Source organism: Rhinolophus sinicus, chromosome 16 (assembly GCF_057876585.1).
Source record: "Rhinolophus sinicus isolate RSI-liver-muscle chromosome 16, RSI-T2T, whole genome shotgun sequence".
NCBI classification, from domain to species: domain Eukaryota; kingdom Metazoa; phylum Chordata; class Mammalia; order Chiroptera; family Rhinolophidae; genus Rhinolophus; species Rhinolophus sinicus.
Window position 1 is genome coordinate 186,247,439 of NC_142516.1, and position 20,367 is coordinate 186,267,805.

Below are 20,367 nucleotides of genomic sequence, written 5' to 3' on the forward strand. Positions count from 1 at the left end.
GTGGTTCGTTTCTTTTTACCAAGGATGACTCTACACTGACACATCATAATCACCCAAGGCCCATAGTTTACCTTAAGGTTCACTCTTGGTGTTGTACATTCTATGGGTTTGGAGACATGGGTAATGACAGGTGTCCATTATCATAGAGTATGATACTATACTGCCCTCTGTGCTCTCCCTATTCATCTCTTCTCCAACCCCACTGCCCCCAACCCTGGCAACCACTGATCTTTTTTACTGTCTCCATAGTTTTGCCTTTTCCAGAATGTCATAGAGTTGGAATCACACAGTGTGTAGCCTTTTCAGATTGGCTTCTGTCTCATCTGTAATGCAAATGTAAATATACACTTAAGGTTTTTCCTGTCTTTTCATGGTTTGATAACTCATTTGTTTTTAGCAATAAATAATATTCCATTGTCTGGATGGACCATAGAGTATTGATCCATTCACTTATGAAAGGATATTTTAGTTGCTTCAAAGTTTAAGCAATTATGAATAAAGCCGTTATAAGCATGTGTGTTTTGTGTGGACATCAGTTTTCAATTCCTTTGCATAAATATTGAAGACTGTGATTGCTGGATCATGTGTTAAGAGTATCTTTAGTTTTGTAAATCACCAAACTGTCTTCCAAAGTATATGTGACAAAGACCATTAAACAGAAGAGCTCATATTCTAAGCTAGATTCAGTTACAGAGAAATTTTTTAAATTACTTTAATTTTCTAACTTTAGAGTTTGTGACCATGTTAAAATATTATATCCTCTAACTATAATATATTATCAGGCTTGAGGACACCTCGAATTTTAGTTCTTGATTAATCTGAAAGCCTCCATCATCTGAAATGGTTTTCAAGAGTAAGGGAAAAATTTTCTCTTTCAAATAATTCTTTAAATTGTCACAAAACTTAAAATAGGTACATATACTATTACCATTGATATTTTAGAAAACTACATTGAAAATTGCTTTCTCAAATAGGGAGCATTATGTTAAGCAGATTAAACCTATCTTTGTTATAGCTCATTATAAAATAAACTTCCAAAAATATAGTTCAAGGTGTTAGCTATTTTGTACAAATATTTTGAAGCCCATTATAAACTTAAAAAGTTTTAAAACTAGAAATTTTTTTTATGAACTGCAAATGAAGTATAATTATAAGATGAGCCTTTTAAATATGCAGATTACATTTAAATATTTTTATATAATACGTGTTTGGCTCAGCTTTGTATTCAGCTAAGCATAGTGGAGTCACTCCACAATCCACAGGTTTAACTGTTTTTAGTCACAGCTGTGTTTCAAAGTCATGGACCAAAGCTGATTGTGTTACAGCGTAAGCCATTTAAAGTGTTAGCCATAATAAACTATGTTAATTCATAATAAGACTATTAATATTAGACATTAAGAGAAAATTATGAACTTGAGATATCATTTTGATATTGTTGACTTGAGATCACTAAATCCTAAAGCAAATATTTAAAAAATATATATTCCTATTTGGCCATAAAAAAGAATGAAAACTTACAATTTGCAACAACATGGATGGACCTAAGGGTATTATACTAGGCGGAATAAGTCAGACAGAGAAAGACAAATACCATATGACTTCACTTATATGTGGAATCTAAAAAGCAAAATAAATGCACAAACAAAATTGAAACAGACTCAGGTACAGAGAACAAACTGATGGTTGCCAGAGGGGAACGAATTTGGGGGTGGGAGGGTGTGAAAAAGGTGATGGGATGAAGAAATACAAATTGGCAGTTATAAAAATAGCTGTGGGGATATAAATCAATAATATTGTAGTAACTATGTATGGTGCCAGCCAGGTGGGTACTAGAGTTATTGGGGGGTATCACTTCATAAGTTATATAAATGTGTAACCACTATGTTGTACACCTGAAACTAATATAATATTGAATTTCAACTGTAATTGAAAAATAAAAATTAAAAAAACATGTATTCAATAATTAATGCTTTGTTTCTGCTCCTAAAAATTTGATTCAATGGAGCCATGAAAAGGAGCACTTTTATCTTAAAAGGACAAGTTAAATTTTGATTTGTTGCCATGGACATAGCACTTGCCTTTCAATGAAAAAAAAATAGTCTATACTGGTTAACACTTCTTTTAAGAGCTTGTATGTTTGCCTTACACGATGTTATTTTAGTCGTAGAACAATAATAGAGAATTTCCAGACAGAAACATGAACAAAAAAATTTATACTTTGTAACATTCTAAAAAATGTTACCTAATAACAAAGAAAAATGATTGCTACCTTCTGTAAGGAAGAGAAAAACTAAGAAAAATATCTGAGACATTGAACACACAACAACATTATTGTAAATGTGAATATTTACGGACTGCTGTGAAGACGGTGGTAAGAAAACAAGTACTAATAAAAAGTTTGAAACAGACAACTATTTAAATATCTTAACAATTTAAATCATTGTAAATTCAAGTGTTTCTTTTCCTCTAAATTTTTACTTTGTATAATAGTAAAGGCAATATATTTATAAACAGGCATTCACGAGTACATCTTATACACGAAAACTACTCATCGAGTTGCCCACGATTCTGCAAGTGTTCCTGTTGTCCATCTCCTGCTGTCTCCTGCAGTGTTGGAAGGCACTTTAACAAATAATGACGGATTCAAAAAAGAGAAAATATACAAAGGGTACCAAAAACATGTATACACATTTTAAGGAAGGAAAAAACTGTATTAAAATTGTAATAATGTACACCAATAAAAAAATGAATACAAGTCACATTTGACTTCTGCTTACAAGAGGTGCTCAAAGTGGTTCCCATCAGTGTAATTATAATACAGTTTTTTCCTTTCTTAAAATGTGTATACATTTTTTTGGCCCCCTCTGTGTGTGTGTCATTAAGACAAACCTCTGATAGTGGTATGCACATGGTAGCACCACTACCATTATGTATGTAGCAACAAATGTAATACTGTAGGTCAATTATACTTTAATAAAAATCAGTAAGAGTAAAACAAAAGAATCCACAGGATTTCTCTGCATTCTGTCCTGTAAGTTTTGTTGGCGTACTGTGTGCTCTGCATTGCCCTAGGGACAGGTTAATCTTTCATTGCAATGCATCTTCTTAGTTGAGCTGCTGTGTTTTCTAATTGTTGAATGTTCCATTGCCACTGTCTTCTATTTGACTGAAGCTTGTTCACCTGACAATGCAAACGCTTCAGAATTGCACCATATCTCTTATGTTGTACCTATTAAAAGAAGATTACATGTCAACAGGGCTTGAGAAGGATAAACAGTAAACAACCTTAAAGGATATTTTGACTATTCTGAAGAGGAAAGCACTTGATTAGAAATTATTCACTGTAAATAATAATGATAATAAATATAAACAGTAATTATAACTATTCAACATTACCTGTTAGATACTGTGCTGAGAGCTTTTTACATATAATTAAAATTTTGTCACACCCATGATGTAGATATTATTACCCCATTTTTGTACAAAGAAACCAAAGATCAAAGAGTTTAAGTGACTTGACCAAGGTTTTACAGCTACCAAGTGACGGTATTTTGGATTTGAACTCAAGTGAAATATCCATGCCGGAGTACCTTCTACTTATCAAGCAGTTACCAGTTCAGAGCAACGGTTTTATTTCCTCTGCAAGTGCTTCAGGGAAACACAGACCCACTGATCTAAACGACTTAGATCCTGTGGTGCATTTCCCAGACATTAAGTAGATCAGTATTTATGCTGAGCCAGACAGTGCTACACTGGAAGTCAGTGAGTACAGTGGAAAGCGCAGCAGTTTTGGCCTCAGGCCACAAAAAAGTCAAAAAGTCCAAATTCCTGATACTGGTGCTGGCTGTACAAAGAGCACCCAGCCTTTTTTGTAACAGCTTTAAGATTTAATTCACATACCACACAATCCATCCTTTAAAGTGTATGATTTAATGGTTCTTAGTATATTCACAGGGTTGTGCAACCATCACCACAATCAACTTGAGTACATTTTCATTAGCCCAAAAGGAGACCTAGTACCCATTGCATTGACTCCCCGTCCCCCCACACCACCCTTAGCACTAGGCAACTACTGAACTGCTTTGTCTTTATATAGATTTGCCTATTCTGGACATTTTATAAAACGGAATCACATGGGATCTTTTGTGACTGGCATTTTTCCCTTAGCATCTATGTTTTAGCAGGTGTCTGTGCTCCATTCTCTTTTATTCTATTGTGTGATATACTACATTCTATTCATCCATTTTATCAGTTGATGAATATTTGAATTGTTTCCACTTTTTGCTTAGTACGAACAATGCTGCTATGAACATTCATGTACAAGTTTTTGTGTGGACACATGTTTTCACTTGTCTGGGGTATATATCTAGGAGTGGAATGACTGGGTCATATGGTGACTCTATGCTTAACCATTTGAGGAACTGCCAGACTATTTTCCATATTCACATCTCCATGATAAATGTGTGAGGGTTCCAAATTCTTTACATTCTTGAAAATACTTGTTATTATGTCTTTTTTAATCATAGCCATCCTAGTGGATGTGAAGTGGTATTTCATTGCAGTAAAACACCCACTTATAAATGAACTGAGAGAGTAATAGGCATGTTACCGTTTTATTTCTCTGTCTACTGAAAGGAGTGCCCTAGCAAGTCAGGAGGCTGGTTCTAAGTCAATTCAAATAAGGATCAGTTTGTCAAAACACCAATTCACCAAATTTATCAAAAGAACTGATATGCCAAAAATAAGTCTATAGCCTAAAGAGGATGTAGGGATACAAGGCTCTGCGTTTCTGGAGCCTTAAGGCTCTGTCCCCGACCCGTCTCCCCTTCTCTCTCCCCCTCAGCTATTCTTGCTGCGACTCAGATGGTGCTATATGCTGAAGGGGATATACTGTGTGCCAATTACTCTTTTTTTCTCTGTTTTTCCACCAGCAAAAATTCCCCTCTCTTTCCCAGCTCTTCCCTTAGCTCTGGGTGTCTTTACTTTTATTATGCCATGGATCTTTTTTCTTAATAATACATTCCACTTTATTATGGAATTAATTTTATCTCTTTGTAAATGTCTCCTGTTTTTTTAAATTAAATTTATTGGGGTGACAATGGTTAGTAAAATTACATAGGTTTCAAGTGTACATGGATCATTCTGACAGTATGGTGAAGACTATGGACTCCTTAGAATAATGTTTTTAAATGCATAAAATAAAACACACAGGATGACAAAGGAAACAAATTATATGGAAACACAGTTCTGCAGCAGAGCAGGGGAACTGGGACTGAAACACACTAAGCATTCCAAAGCATGGCTATAAAAACAAAGTGAAGACTTGCCAACTCACACTTCACATAAATTGCCATGAACTTTATACGTCTTTCTAAGTTTTTGGTGTTTGGTAATTCTGCAAATTCAGATAATTCATTCAAATTGGTGAACTAAGCTGGCTGATGTGTTGGCAAAATAGAAAATGACTTTAAAAGGATTCGAAATAAATATAGAATAAACTGAAACATTATATTAAATGATGAAGCTCTATTCAAAAGACTTTTTATACATCGAATATGTTTAAGAGGATATATAGCCATTGATATATATATGTGTGTATATATGTGTGTATATACATATACATATATATACACATATATACACTAAATATATATGCATTGACATAGCCAATAGAATACATTCATAAGGCGAACACAGTCACTGAATGCATGTTCATAAAATACATTAACAGAAATAAAATAACTGGAACAAATTTTTGATTAATCAGTAAATTTGGTTGGTTGCATATTAGCCTGCTTCTGAAATTATTCTTCAATAGTTAAGCTGTGAAATGACTACACAACGGCTCAGAATAGAGACGTACAAGGTCCCCTTAGTGAAACTCTAGACCCCTAGCCACAGCTAGTGCTATATGTCTCACTTATATATCTTGTTTATGTCTATCTCTCCACCTAGAATGTAAGTTCCATGAGGACAGGGATTTTTAACCATTTATTTTGTTCACCATTCTACTATCAGAGCCTAAAAGAGTAACTGGCACATAGTGTGAACTCAATAAATGTGTTGAATAAATTAATGAATACATACATAAATAAAATGAGACAGCTGCTACCCTATTTTGAGAAGAACGTTATGTAAAATATGTTGCCAAATTCTATATTGTTCTCAATTTCTCCACACATGTAACAGACACAGCCACTGTGCTGTGGCTGTTTCACCGTGGAGAATATACTGCACTTAAAAGACCTGGAACTCTCTTGCTGCCACTTTAACATGTCATGTAACTTCTCTTTGCTTCAGCAATTCACTCAAAAAAGTACGGTTAAATATTTTTATGGAAGTATAAATATACAGATTTTTAAATGTGCAGTTCAATGAGTTTGGACAAATTTATACACCCATGTTGTGTGTTAGTTCATTCATTTTATTGCTGACTAGTGTTCCATTATCAGAATATACCACAATTTGCTTATCCATTCTTCTTTTGAGGGAGCTTTGTGATGTTTCTATCTGAGAGCTATTACGAATAAAGCTTCTATCAGCCTTCACATGCCAGTTTTTTCAAAGATATATGTTTCCATTTTTGTTGAGTAAACACCTAGGAGGGAATTGCTGAGACCTGGGGTAGGTGTATGCTAACTTTTTAAGAAACTGCCAAACCATTTTCCAAAGCAGTGGCACCATTTTATAATCTCAACAAAAAAAATACAAGAAATTTCCAGTTGCTCCACACCCTTGGCAACATTTGGTATTATCATTTGTTGTAATTTTCACCATTCCATTACGTGTGAAATGGTATCTTACTGTGGTTTTAATTTTCATTTCCTTGATGGTTAAAGATGCCAAGCATCTTTTCATGTACTTATTGGCCATCCTATGTCTTCTTCTGTAAATTTTCCGTTTACATATTTTACCTATTTTAAAAAATAACTGTAGGAGTTCTTTATATACAAGATCTGGATATAAGTCCTTTCTATGCTATATGTATTGAAAATATTTTTACTCCTTTGATTTTGTCCTTTCGTTTCCTTGATGTTGCCTTTTGAAGAACAGAAGTTTTGAAGTTTAATCAATGTATCGATTTTTTTCTTCCCTTTATGGTTAGTACGTATTGTGTCCTAGGAAATCTTTGCTTAATCCAGCATCATGAAGATATTCTCCTACGGTTTCTCCTAGAAGCTTAACGGTTTTCGCTTTTATGATTAGATCTCTGATCCATTTCAAATGAAATTTTGTGTATGTTGTGAAGTAAGCATAGGGGTCATTGTCTCCATACAGATACCCAGTTGTTCCAGCATCACTTGTGATAAGGCTTTCCTTCTTCATTGAGTTATCTTGAAACCTTTGTAAAATTTACAAAACGTAGTTGATTTCTGAACTCTATTCTGTTCCATTGGCCCACTTGTTTATTCTTTTTACCAGTATACACTTTCTTGATAATTGTAGGTTCGTAATAAATCTTACATTAGGTAGGGTAAGTATTACAACTTTATTCTTCTTTTTCAAGATTGTTTTGGCTAACTAGATCTTTTGCATTTGCATATGCATTTTAAAATCAGCTTAATTTTTACAAAAAATTCCTACTGGGAGTTTTATGGAATGGTGTTGAAACCATAGATCATTTTTGGGGGAAAGTTAACATTTTAAAAATACTGAGTTTTGTAGACCATGAATCTAGTATATCACTGTATTTATTTAGCATTGTTTAATTTCTCAGTAATATTTTCCTTGTAGATGTAAAAGTTTACACATTTTTTTTCAGAAAATTTATTAGCAAGTATTTTATGTTCTTTAGGGTTAATAAAAAAGAGTTTCATTCATTTCACTTTCCAGTTGTTTATTGCTACTACATAGAAACTACATAGAAATACCATTGATTTTTGTATTTTTATCTTTTTTCCTCAGACCTTACTAAATTCACTTACTGGTTTATTAGTGTTTGTGAGTGTGTGTGTGTGTGTGTGTGTGTGTGTGTGTGTATTCCTTAGGATTTGTTATAAAAGCAATCATGCAGTCTGTGAATAAAGACAGTTTCACTTCTTTACAATCTTTATGCCTTATATATTTTTTCTTGTCTTAGAGAACTGAGTATGACCTTCAACATAATATTTCATAGAGGAAATGGGATAAGATATCTTTGCGTTATTCCCAATCTTAGGGAAAAAGCATTCAAAATTTCACCAATAAATATGTTGTTGCTGTAAGTTTTTTATAGATGCCACTTATCAGGTTGAGAAAGTTCCCTTCTATTCTTAATTTGCCAAGAGCTGCTATTATAAATGGGTGAATTTTTCTAATGCTGTTTCTGCAACTATTGAGTTAATTATATCCTTTTATCTCCTTCATTTTGTTAATGTGGTAAATAACATCGTTTGCTTTCTGAAAGTTGAACCAACCTGCATTCCTGGTATAAACTCTGCTTCGTCATGAGGGATTAGCTGTTTTATAGATAGCTGAATTCAATTGGAAAATATTTTGATAGGGAATTTTGCATCTATGTTCATGAGGGACATTGATCTGTAATGTCTTTTCTGCTAATGTTCCTGTTCACTTTTTTATATCAGGGTTATACTGGCCTTCTAAAATGAGTTGGGAAGAGTTCTCGTTCCATTTTCTAAAACAGTTTGGATAGGCTGGGCATTATTTCTTCCTTAAATGTGTGATAGAATTCACCAGTGAAGCCATGTCAGTCTGAAACTTTCCTCATGGGCAGGGTTTTAACTATGAATTCAATTTTACTGATTTCTACCCCACACCACTTATAAAGCTTAATTTGAAATGGATCATAAGGGTAAACATAAAAGTAATTTAATCTTGTGTTAGTTATGGTAGGTGTGTTTTTTCAAGGAACATGTCCATTTCATCTAAGTTGTCAAATTTATTGACATAAACTTATTCATAATAGGCTTTTATCACACTTTTAAGTCTATAGAACCTGAAGTAATGTCCATACCATCCTTTCTTTTCTTTTTCAGTGGTGCTATGGTTTTTCTATTTTATTCGTTTTTTCAACTTTGGCTTTGTTGATTTTTTTTCTCTAGTTTTTGTTTTCTATTTCATTAATTTCTGCTAGTTATCATTTCATTCCTTCCATTTGTTTTTGGCTGGATTTATTCTGTTTTTTTTTTTTTTAGTCTTTTGTGGTGAAAGCTTAGATAAGTGCTTTTAAACCTTTTTTCAGTTCTAACATAGGCATTTAAAGGTGTAAATTTTCCTCTAACCATTGCTTTCACTATACTCCACCATTTTTCATATATTGTGCTTTCATTATCATTCAATTTCAAATATTTTCTAATAATTCTTGTGATTTTTTTCTTTGACTCATGAATTTATAATTGGAATGCCCAATTTTGAAACGTTTATGTATTTTCTAGCTATCTTACTTATATTATCATTTTTTAAATTTATTTTTCAGTTACAGTTGATATTCAATATTATATTAGTTTCAGGAATGTAACATCGTGACTAGACATTTATATACCTTATAAAGTGACAACCCCAATAAGTCTAGTACCCACCTGACACCATCCGTAGTTATTATAATGTTACTGACTATATTCCCTATGCTGTACTTACATCTCCATGACTATTTTAATAATTGGCAATTTGTACTTCTTAATCCATTTCACCTTTTTCATCCATCCCCCTACCCCCTCCCATCTGGCAACCACCAATTTGTTCTCTGTATCTATCAGTTTGTTTCTGATTTTGTTGTTGTTATTGTTCATTAGTTTAATTTGAGTTTTTCAGACTCTACATATTAATGAAATCATATGGTATTTGTCTTCATCTGTCTAACTTATTTCACTTAGCATAATGCCCTCTAGGTCCATCCATGTTGTTGAAAATGGTAAGATTTCATTGTACATATGTATTACATCTTCTTTATCCAATCAGTTATCAATAAACACTTAGGTTGCTTCCATATCTTAGCTATTGTACATTATATTCTGGTTTCTCTACAGATCATATAAATCTTTTAGCTTTTATTTTTATGGATTTCTAGTTGAATTCTGTTGTGATCAAAGAATATAAAATTATTTGAAATTTATCATCCAGTAGATTGTCTATCTTGGTGAATGTTGCATGTGCACTTGAAAATAAAATATACGAGAACCATATGATTTCACTAATATGTGGGATATAAAACAGAAAGCAACAAATGAACAAACAAAACAAACAAACAAAAAACTCATAGACATAGACAAGAGTATGTCAGTTACCATAGGAAAAGTGTGATGAGGGGAGGTTGAAGAAGGTATAGGGGGTCAAATATATGGTGACAGAAAAGGCAATTATTAAGATATGTTTTACTTCTGTATATGTCACAAAACTCAAAATACATTGTTTTAATTTTAAAGTATCAATTAACCTTTAAATAATTTGAGAAATGAAAGACTCATTTATTTATTCATATAGTTCCCATTTCCAGTGCTTTTAATTACCTCTTGGTATAATTTCCTTTTCAGCTTTAAGCACTTTCTTTAGTATTTTTTGTAAGAGGTCTACTGGAAACAAAATCCATCAGCTTTTGTTGATAAGAAAATCCCTTACTTGACTTTCATGTATGATAAATATTTTCACTAGATATAGAATTCATATAGAATCATTGTTCCACAGTTTTTTTTCCTTCTTTCAGAATTTAATGATGCCTACTACTTTTTACTGACCACTACTGTTTATGATTTTTAAAAAAAAATCAGTAATAAATTATAGCAAGGTTGAAGAATGCAAGGATAATGTACAAAAGTCAATCACTTTCCTATATACCAGAAATGAACACGTAGAATTTGAAATGAGAAACACAATACCATTTACATTAGCACCCTCCAAAAATTACACACTTAGGTATAAGTCTAACAAAAGATGAAGAAGATGTATATGAGAAAAACTATAAGACTCTGATAACAAAAAATCAAAGAAGAACTAAATAAATGGAGAGTTACTCCATGTTCATGGATAAAGTTATCAGTACTCCCTAACTTGAGCAAGAGATTCAATGCAATTTCAGTCAAAATCCCTCCCAGTTATTTTGTAGGTGTTAATGAACTGATTCTAAAGTTTATATGGAAAGGCAAAAGACCCAGAATAGCCAACATAATATTGAAAGGGAAGAACTAAGTTGGGGGACTGAAAGTATCTCACTTCAAGACTTACTATAAAGTTATAGTAATTTTGATAGTGTGGTACTGGAAAAAAAATAGACAGGTAGATCAATGGAACATAATAGAGGGCCCAGAAATATACCCACATAAAAATAGTCAACTGGCCTTTGACAAAGAAGCAAAGGCAATACAAAAGAGCAAAGAGAATCTCTTCAAAAAATTGGTGCTGAAACAACTGGATGTTCATTTACTTATTCAAAATAAAATGAATCTAGACACAGATCTTACACATCACAAAATTAACTCAAAATGGATCATAGGCTTGATGTGAAACACAAAACTATAAAACTCCTAAAAGAGAACATAGGAGAAAACCTAGATAACCTTGGATATGGTATGGCTTTTTAGATACAACTCAGAAGGCACAATCCATGAAAGAAATAATTGATAAGCTGGAATTCATTAAAATTAAAAACTTCTGCTCTGCAGAAGACACTATAAGAGAATGATAAGACAAGCCACAGATGGGGAGAAAATATTTGCAAAAGATATATCTAAAAAATGACTGTTATTTAAAATAAAGATAGCTAATTTATTCCACAATAAGAAACCAACTAGCCATATTTTTTTTTAAATGAACCAAAGACCTGAATAGACACCTCATCAAAAAAGATATACAGATGGCAAATAGCAAATGAATAAATGTTCCACGTTATATGTCACCAGAGATTTGCAAATTAAAACAACATTGAGATATCTCTACACACCTACTACAATGGCCAAAATCTGGAAAACTCACAAAACCAAATGCTGGTGAGGATGTAGAGAAACTCTCATTCATTGTTGGTGGGAATGCAAAATGGTACAGCCACATTGGAAAACAGTTTGGCAGTTTCTTACAAAACTAAACATACTTTTACCACACGATCCAGTAACCAAATTCTTTGTATTCACCCAAATGAGTTGAAATCTTATGTTTGTATCACGACTTGTGCATGGATGTTTATAGCAGCTTTATTCATAATTGCCCAAACTTGGAAGCAACCAAGATATCCTTCAGTAGGTGAACAGATAAAATGTGGTACAGCCAGACAACAGAGTATTATTTGGCACTGAAAAAAAGAAAAAGAAAAGAAAAGTTATCAAACCATGAAAACACATAAGGAACCTTAAAGGCATATTACTAAGTGAGAGAAACCAATCTGAAAAGTCTACATACTACATAATTCCAACTCTATGGCATTCTGGAAAAAGCAAAATCGTGGAAAAAGACCAGTAGTTTAGTTAGGGATTAGAGGGGATGAAAAGGAGGGAAGGAGGAATAGCAGAGCTTAGAGGATTCTTAGGGCAAGGAATCTATTCTGTGTGATACCGTAATGATGAATACATGTCATTACACATTTTTCAAAACCTATAGAAGGTACAACACCAAGAGTAAATCCTAATGTAAACTACGGACTCTGGGTGATAACGCCGTGTCAATGTAAGTTTATCAGTTGAAAGAAATGTACCATCTGGTGGGGGACGTTGACAGTGGAAGAGGTTTGGAGGAGGCTTTGGGGGAGCAGTGGGCAAATGGAAATTCTGTACTTTCCATTCAATTTTGCTGTGAACCAAAAGCTGCTCTAAAAAATAAAATCTATTTAGAAAAATCAATAATTATTCTAATCATTGTTCTTGTGTATTTCATGTGACTTTATTTCTGGCTGCCTTTAAGATTTTTTTCTTTTTATTTGGTTTTTGGTAGCTTGACAATTTCTATAGATGTCATTTTTTTCTGTATTTATCCTGCTTAGGGTTTACTAAGTTTTTAAGCTTGCAAAATTTGAATCTATGAGTTATTTTTTTGTCAAGTTCGGAAAAATTTTTGCCAATATTTTTCTGTTCTGTTTTTTTTTTTTCTCTCTTCTCTATTTCTGGGACTCTAATTTCCCACATGTAACATTGCTTAACATGGTCCCACAAATCAATGTGGCTCTGTGCATTTTTTTCAATGTTTTTTTTTTTTTTCATTTTCTCTGTGTGCTTGCTTTGATGAATGCTGATTTGTCAAGTTCAAGAAAAACTTTGCCTTCTGTTGTGTCTAACTTGCTAATACCACCCAATAAATTGTTTTCAGCTTTTTTTTAGCGCTAAGATTTCCATTTGATTCTTTTGTATTATTAAAATTCTCTCTCTTTGTCCATTATACCCGTATTTTTTCCTGTAGAATATATAACATATTTATCACAACTTTCAGTCCTTGTCTAACAACTACTGAGTCAACTGTAATTGTTTTTATTAATTATTCTCTCATTTATAGGTAATACTTTATTATTTCTTTATACGTCTAAGAGTGTTTTATTAACTGACTATTGTACATATATTGCAAACTCCGGATTCTGTTATTGTCCTCTGAAAAGTGTTGAGTTTTGTTCTGTTAAATTACTGGTGGATCATCTTGAACTTGTGAGACCTTATTTTATACTTTTGTAAGTGTGTCTCAGTTTTGTTCTGAGGTCCAAGTCTTGTTCTTAGTCCAGCTTTGTCTCAGTTCTTAGTTCTGAGTACGGCCTTTATTGCTAAGGTGTGACAGCCGTGGGCAGTGGGCAGATACCGTATTGTGTAGATGCTAAAATCTCAGCTTAGCTCTTCAGTATTGCAGCTGTGGTTTCTCCACTGTGCTCCTTGAAACTTTAGCCCCCATGCATGCGCACTCAAGTTAGAGCCAAGTATTTGAAGGAAGTTAAGGGAAATTGGGGGCTCTCAATAAGGCCAATTTTAATATTAGTTCAATGAGGGTCATGCGGAGGTGGGTAAGAATCCATAGTACTATTTTCTTCTTCTTCTTCTTCTCCTTTCTCCCTTCTCCCTTCTCCCTTCTCCCTTCTCCCTTCTCCCTTCTCCCTTCTCCTTCTTCTTCTTCTTCCTAGTAGTAGTAGTAGTGTTTGTGGTGATAATTATTAAGAAAAGATAGTAAGTAATAGAAAGATCATGGACTTTATCTTATCACCGAGTAATTCTACTTCTTGGTGCAAAGCGTATGCGTGCTATGATGCTCAGTACATTATTTTTAATAATGAAACACTGGAAACTATTTAATGTCTATCACTTGTGGCATGGTTAAATCAATTAAGGTATAGCCATACTGTGGGATATTTTGCAGCAGTTAAAAAGAATGAGGTAGGCCCATATTGATGCATTAGTTAATTATAAGATGCATGTTGCATTGTACCAAGTCAAACATATTTTGTTCTGGACCCTGAATAGCTCTGAAAGTGCTCGAAATTTTTCCTATCGTTTTAAATTTGGAGTTAAGATTGTACAAAATTTAGGCAAGAGTAACCATCAATGACTCACAAAATGCTTGACACAACGTCTATTATCACAAAATATTGCTTGTAGCAATCATTTGCTAAAAACACTCTAACTGCTTTAATCTTCTCTCCCTGAAAACTCTTAGATTTGGCAAATGACATTTTTTAACCTTGAACTAAAAATCACTAATTGTTGCTTAATACTTTGTATTGAAGTTTTGTTTTTGTATGCTTTACATTTTGCTTCCCCAACTTTTACAAGACTCATAGCTTATCTTTATTTTTCTCTCTCTTATTTATAGATTCCTTCTTCTAAATTATCTATCTATCATCTATCTATCTATCTATCTATCTATCTATCTATCTATCTATCTCAAGACAGACAACAGATGGGGGGGGAAAAAGGCACTTGGGGATAAATATTTGGAAATACTTCTTGCATTTAGATATGGCCTAAAAATACCAAAATATTTGACTAAGAAACATGTAAAATTCAAAAACCGTTTTCATTTCTTCCAAACCAAAAAAAAATGTAAAAAGCAACATTATTATCAAAACGAAACCATGCAAAGCACAAAATTTTTGAAAGCATTATAGATTAGAAAAAAAGAATGCTATAATGCAGGCAAAAGATGACCATGAGCTACACCAAGGCCATGGCTCAAGCCATTTAGAAGGGGTAGGAAAAAATGGTCAAAGAAGTAGTAAGTAATAAAAACTGTAGATATGTGAATTTAAACTCTTTAAAAAAACTGGTTGTTTTGAGCAAGAAGTAATTCACATCAATGATCAATTTTCATCAAGGAATAAGAGAAATTGTTGAAAAACTGAAATGTTCTCCAGACAATAGTGTGGCTGTGTCTTTCAATTTTATAATTTACTATAGATGATCTCTAATGTCTTAGATTTTCATTTTCTCAACCATAATACGGTGATAGAATTAAGGAATACTTTTAAATGTATTAAAGGTAATAGAAATAGAATTAAAAAGCGAAAAGAATATTAACAGAGGTACCCGATCTCTAATGTCTTAGATTTTCATTTTCTCAACCATAATGTGGTGATAGAATTGAGGAATACTTTTAAATGTATTAAATGTAATAGAAATAGAATTAAAAAGCAAAAAGAATATTAACAGAGGTACCCCTATTATGAAAGCTTAAAACCAGTTTATTAAGTTTTCAGGGTAAGAAGTTTAATGAAGATAACATCAAAAAATGAAGTCTCAACTCGGTGACATTCCATCTAAATGTAATATCAGTGGCCATTTACATCACCATTTATCATTAAAAATACCCAATACTTCTGACAAAATGAAGTAGATATACATTATACACCTATTCCTTCTGCTAAGTACAATTAAAAACCCTGGACATTATATATAAAGCAAACATAAATAAAAAGCTTCTGAAAAATGGAGTGAAGAAAGCAAACTGTCCTGGGACCTCAGGAGCCAAGGCATAACGTGGTGATGAGTTCCCTGGGTTTTCACTTTGCCTCATATATCTCAGAGTGGATACTGGAGAAAACAGCAACCTGGAAATGCCAATCGGTGCAGATAAAAAAGAAGCTCCAAAAGAAGCCTGCTCTCTCTAACCAAAGAACCAGGAAAGGGCAGCCTAGCAAAAGAGAAAACTTTTAGACAGTAATTACTCTACTAAAGTCAAACACCACAGAAGAAAACTATGGCACCACCACCATCCAAAACAGCAAAGAATGAGTGAAAAGTCTAACTTCCACCATTGCTAGACTCTAACAAAGTGTCCCAATTGCCCTGTGGGGGTGGTGTCAGAGAAGGTTAATTGGAGAGCCAGGAATTTTCACCTTACTGGGCACTGGCAAACACACACTGTTGTCAGAGGAGCGCATTTGGGGAACCTGGGCTTCCACCCCCATCTGGTGGTTAAAAGGCATCCTTCTCCTTCTCACTGAGAGATTGTCAGAGGAGACCGAGTGGAGAGTCAAGCTTTTCACCGCCACTCAGTAGTAACAAGGCCACATCCACATGGTGGAGGCCACATGGGGGACAGTAACCAGATGCCCCTGCCCCTCCCAGCCAGAGGGTTATCAGTAGGGGCCTAGTGGGCAGCCAGAACTCCCACTCCTGGCCAGGAGTAACAAGAAGTCCTTCATCCCTCCATGAGAGATAATGGAGACTGACTAGGGAATCTGAATTTCCACCACCATGCAGAAGTAACAATAATCTGAAAAATAATACCCACATGTCCAGATTTCAAGAGAAAGTCACTCATCAAATCAAGAACCAAGCTCAATAGCAGAAAGTAGGGGAAATGGAAAGAATCCATGAATGGAAGATAGAACCCTAGAAATTACTCAATCAGAACAACAGAGAGAAAATAGACTGACAAAAGACATGAACCGAGCCTCAAGGACCTGTGGGACAAAAACGAAAAAAGATCTATCATTTGTGTCATCAGAGTCCAGGAAAGAGAAAAGAAAGGGCAGAGCTGGAAAAGTATTGAAGTAAATAAAAGCTAAATTTCTCCTAATTTGGAAAAAGACAAACCTACAGACTCAAGAAGCTGAGAGTATTCCAAATAGGATAAATCTAAAGAAATTCATGCCAAAATACATCACAATAAAACTTCTGAAAACGAAAGACAGAAGAAATCTTGAAAGCAGCAGAAAACAAACACCTTATCTATATGGAGAAAAACAATTAAAATGGCAGAAGATTTCTCATTAGAAACCATGGAGACCAGAAAGAAGTGGCATCATATTTTTCAACTGTAGAAAGAACTGTCAACCCTGAATTCTATATCCAGCAAAAATATCCTGCAGCGATGAAGAGGAAATCAAGATATTCTCAGATGAAAAAAACTCTAAGAATTTGTCACCAGCAGACCTGTCTTAAAAGAATGAAATTAAAACTTTTCTAAAGAGAAAGGAAATGATAAATGAAGGGATCTTAGAAAATAAAGAAGGAAGAAAAGTCTGTGGTAGAGCAAAAATATGGGTAAATACAATAGACAAATAGAAAGGTCATAGCTAAATGGTATGTAGTTTCTTTTTGAAGTGATAAAACATCTCTAAAATTGACTGTGGCTTTAGTTACAAATTATCTGTGCATAAACTTAAACAATTAAATTATACACTTTAAATAGGTGAATTGTATGGTATGTGGATTATATAATAAACCTGTTTTTAAAAAATCAGAATAGTGGTAGCCTGAAGAAAGGCCACAAAAGAACTTTCTGGTCATAATGGGAAAGTTTTATTTCTTGGTCTAGGTGATGGTAACATGGGTGTACATGTACATTAGGCAGAGTTAACCAAGCGAAATCCTTACAATTTGTGTACTTACTCTTATGACAATTATACCTCAATAAAGTATATTAGCTTAAAGAAAGGATTAGGTAATGTCAAATTCCTTTCCAAAATGCTTTTACCAATTTACACTCACATCAATACATATCAGAATTCAGGTGCTTCACATCTTAACAATTGCAATATTGATAAGCTGATGGGATAAATATGGGACCTCATTGTGGTTTTAATTGTCAATCCTTTATTAGTCATTTTTTACACTGTTTTTTGGATGTTCATGTTTTAAAAAAGGAATTTTCATACCATTTACCCAATGTTCTGCTAGCTTGTTCAACATTTTCTTTAGTTGTTTTCAACTAAAAAATGACTATAGAAGTCTACCAAATTTAGTCTCACTTTCAATATTCTATATCAGTGTTTTTTTAATTGGATCAATAATTGCAAACATGAAGTTGGAGGGGTTTAGAATACCAATGTCTTCACTGTCTTTTAGTCCATTTTGAGGAGTCTGATGTCTATCGAGGAATGTTCATCATTTTTTATTCAAAAGCCTCTGCTTGCTAGCCATTAATTGGGTACCAGGTTGCTGGTGGAATTAGACCTGGAAGAATTCTAGGCCAGATTTAAAAAGGAGTGAGTGCTTGCTTGGTCTGAACACATTCATATTTCAATCTTTGAATGGGGGAGTTATCTCTAATTACCTATTAATTATTTGGATTTATCTAATGTTTTTTATAGTTTGTTTTGTTTTTTGTTTATTTGTTTTGTTTTTTTGTCTAGCTGTTTGGGGAATTGAGAGTAGACTGTGGAAATTATGAGCATCATACAAGTTTAAGAAGTGGTCCCATAAAAACTGAAATCCAGATAATTAAGACTTACCTCTATTTCTTTTCTTAATTTTTCATGTGTTTTTTCTTCTTCCTCAATAAAGCAAGCTTTTTCAATGATAGACTCTTTTATAGTTATAATATTATTCCTTAGCTTTGAAATATCTTCCTGTATGTTTATAAAATTTAAAATACACAAATCAAACAATGAATAATATAAATCCAAGATTTTCAGTGTTTCTATAACTTAAGAAAACTAGTCATATTTAGTTTTGATAAATAGGATTAAAATATTACTTCTATGGTACAAATGATAAAAAATTATTATCCAAACAAATAAACAAATCTTAGATGTGAAAATTTAGAACTAAAATCCATATGAAAATAAGACATAAAGGATAATATAGTGACAGTTATAGTGGCAACTGCCGAGCAAGAGTGTAAAGGATGCTTTCTAATTCTCTAGCAAGAAATGATAGATATTTTAAGTTTGTACCTCCCTCTGTCTTCAAAAAATAGTAAAAGAAATAGAAAGATGTTAAGGTACAATTATTAATTCATATTGTTTGTATTAACAGCATTAAGCATACTAAATTGACTTAGATCAGTCAGGATCCATTAGCTTAAAAAGCAGGGTTTCAACACTTTTGTGAGTCACACGTTTTGTAACAAAGGGATTGCTTGTTCACTGTGATTTTGTATGACTATGTATTTTTATTAATCCACAGGAGACTTGGGGATATTTTCTTTATGCATTTTCATGTTTGGCACAGTTGTTACATAACTCATGTACTTATCCAACTTTTTTAAAGTTGTGAAAATAGTTTCTGAATCTGGTTAGAGCATCCGTGGGTATTTTATTAAGTTAGTGATAAATTTGTCACTTACAGTAAGTATACTTGAAAAAAAAAGAAGTACTAGAAAAAGTTTTAATAAGTGATATTTCAAACCTGTACTTGTTTTATCTGGTTTCCTTCTGGATTTTGGAGATCTTGCCTGAGTTCCTCTTTCATTATCTTCAGTTTTTTAACAAGCTCTCGTTTTTCATGGAGTTCAGTCATAAATGACCATTTGCTTTCTTCCTCCCCCAAACTATCTTTATACACTTTTATTTTTGCATAGTATTCATTATATCTTATCTTGTGTTCCTCAAAATCTTCTTGGGTTGCTTCTATGTCAAATTTAAGCTTTACATTTTCTGTATGTAAGGATTTGATTTGCGCTTCCAGGTTTTCACACTGCAATTTGCTATTCTCTATAGCAGCATCTTGCTGATAAATTTGCCTTTCTGTTTCTTTAGTTTCTGCAGAGACAGATGCTATTTGTTTTTCCAGCTCATGAAGTTCATTCTGTAAAATATTTCAACATTATTGTTATTAATTCATGATATTTAACATGAAAGTCACTTTTCGATCCATAGTTCATGTAGGAAAATCACAACATAAAAAATATATTAATCAGATATAGAAAAATTGATGTATAACAGAAGTAAACATACAATAACGTAACATGATTATGTTATAAACTCAGTGGGAGCCCAGTTATAAAGAGAGTGCCAAAAAAATTGTATACACATTTTAAGATAGGAACCGTATATATACAGATAACAAAAGATGAATACAAGTCACGTTTGACGTCTGCAACTACAAGAGGTGCTCAAAGTGGTTACCATCAGCGTCCAAACACTTCTGATTACGGCAAACTACTGCTTGAGCAAAGTTGACCAAAGTGTCCACTTGTATACATTTTTCTGGCACCCCCAGTATATTTCTTATTATTTAATGTTCATGTAACTCTAAATATTAAAATTTTATCATGTCTTAATATTTTACATATAAAAGATACTTTACA

At 33.1% G+C, this 20,367-nt stretch overlaps 1 protein-coding gene across 6 annotated transcripts in view; it reads right to left on the reverse strand.

Annotated features, from left to right (window-relative positions):
* Window positions 1-2,196: 2,196 nt before the first annotated feature.
* CCDC122 (coiled-coil domain containing 122) overlaps window positions 2,197-20,367 on the reverse strand; it is a 36,231-nt gene continuing 18,060 nt past the window's right edge. For 3 of the 6 annotated variants that reach the window (XM_074329321.2, XM_074329318.2, XM_074329320.2), the window contains exons 5-7: window positions 19,467-19,865; window positions 18,569-18,685; window positions 2,197-3,229 (exon numbers count right to left, since the gene is read on the reverse strand). In XM_074329321.2, coding sequence (XP_074185422.2) covers window positions 3,080-3,229; window positions 18,569-18,685; window positions 19,467-19,865 — 666 coding nt within the window. In that variant the 3' untranslated portion in view covers window positions 2,197-3,079. Of the gene's footprint in view, window positions 3,230-12,059; window positions 12,218-18,568; window positions 18,686-19,466; window positions 19,866-20,367 lie in introns of those variants that run through there. The other 3 variants (XM_074329322.2, XM_074329323.2, XM_088793023.1) reach the window with 3 other exon arrangements.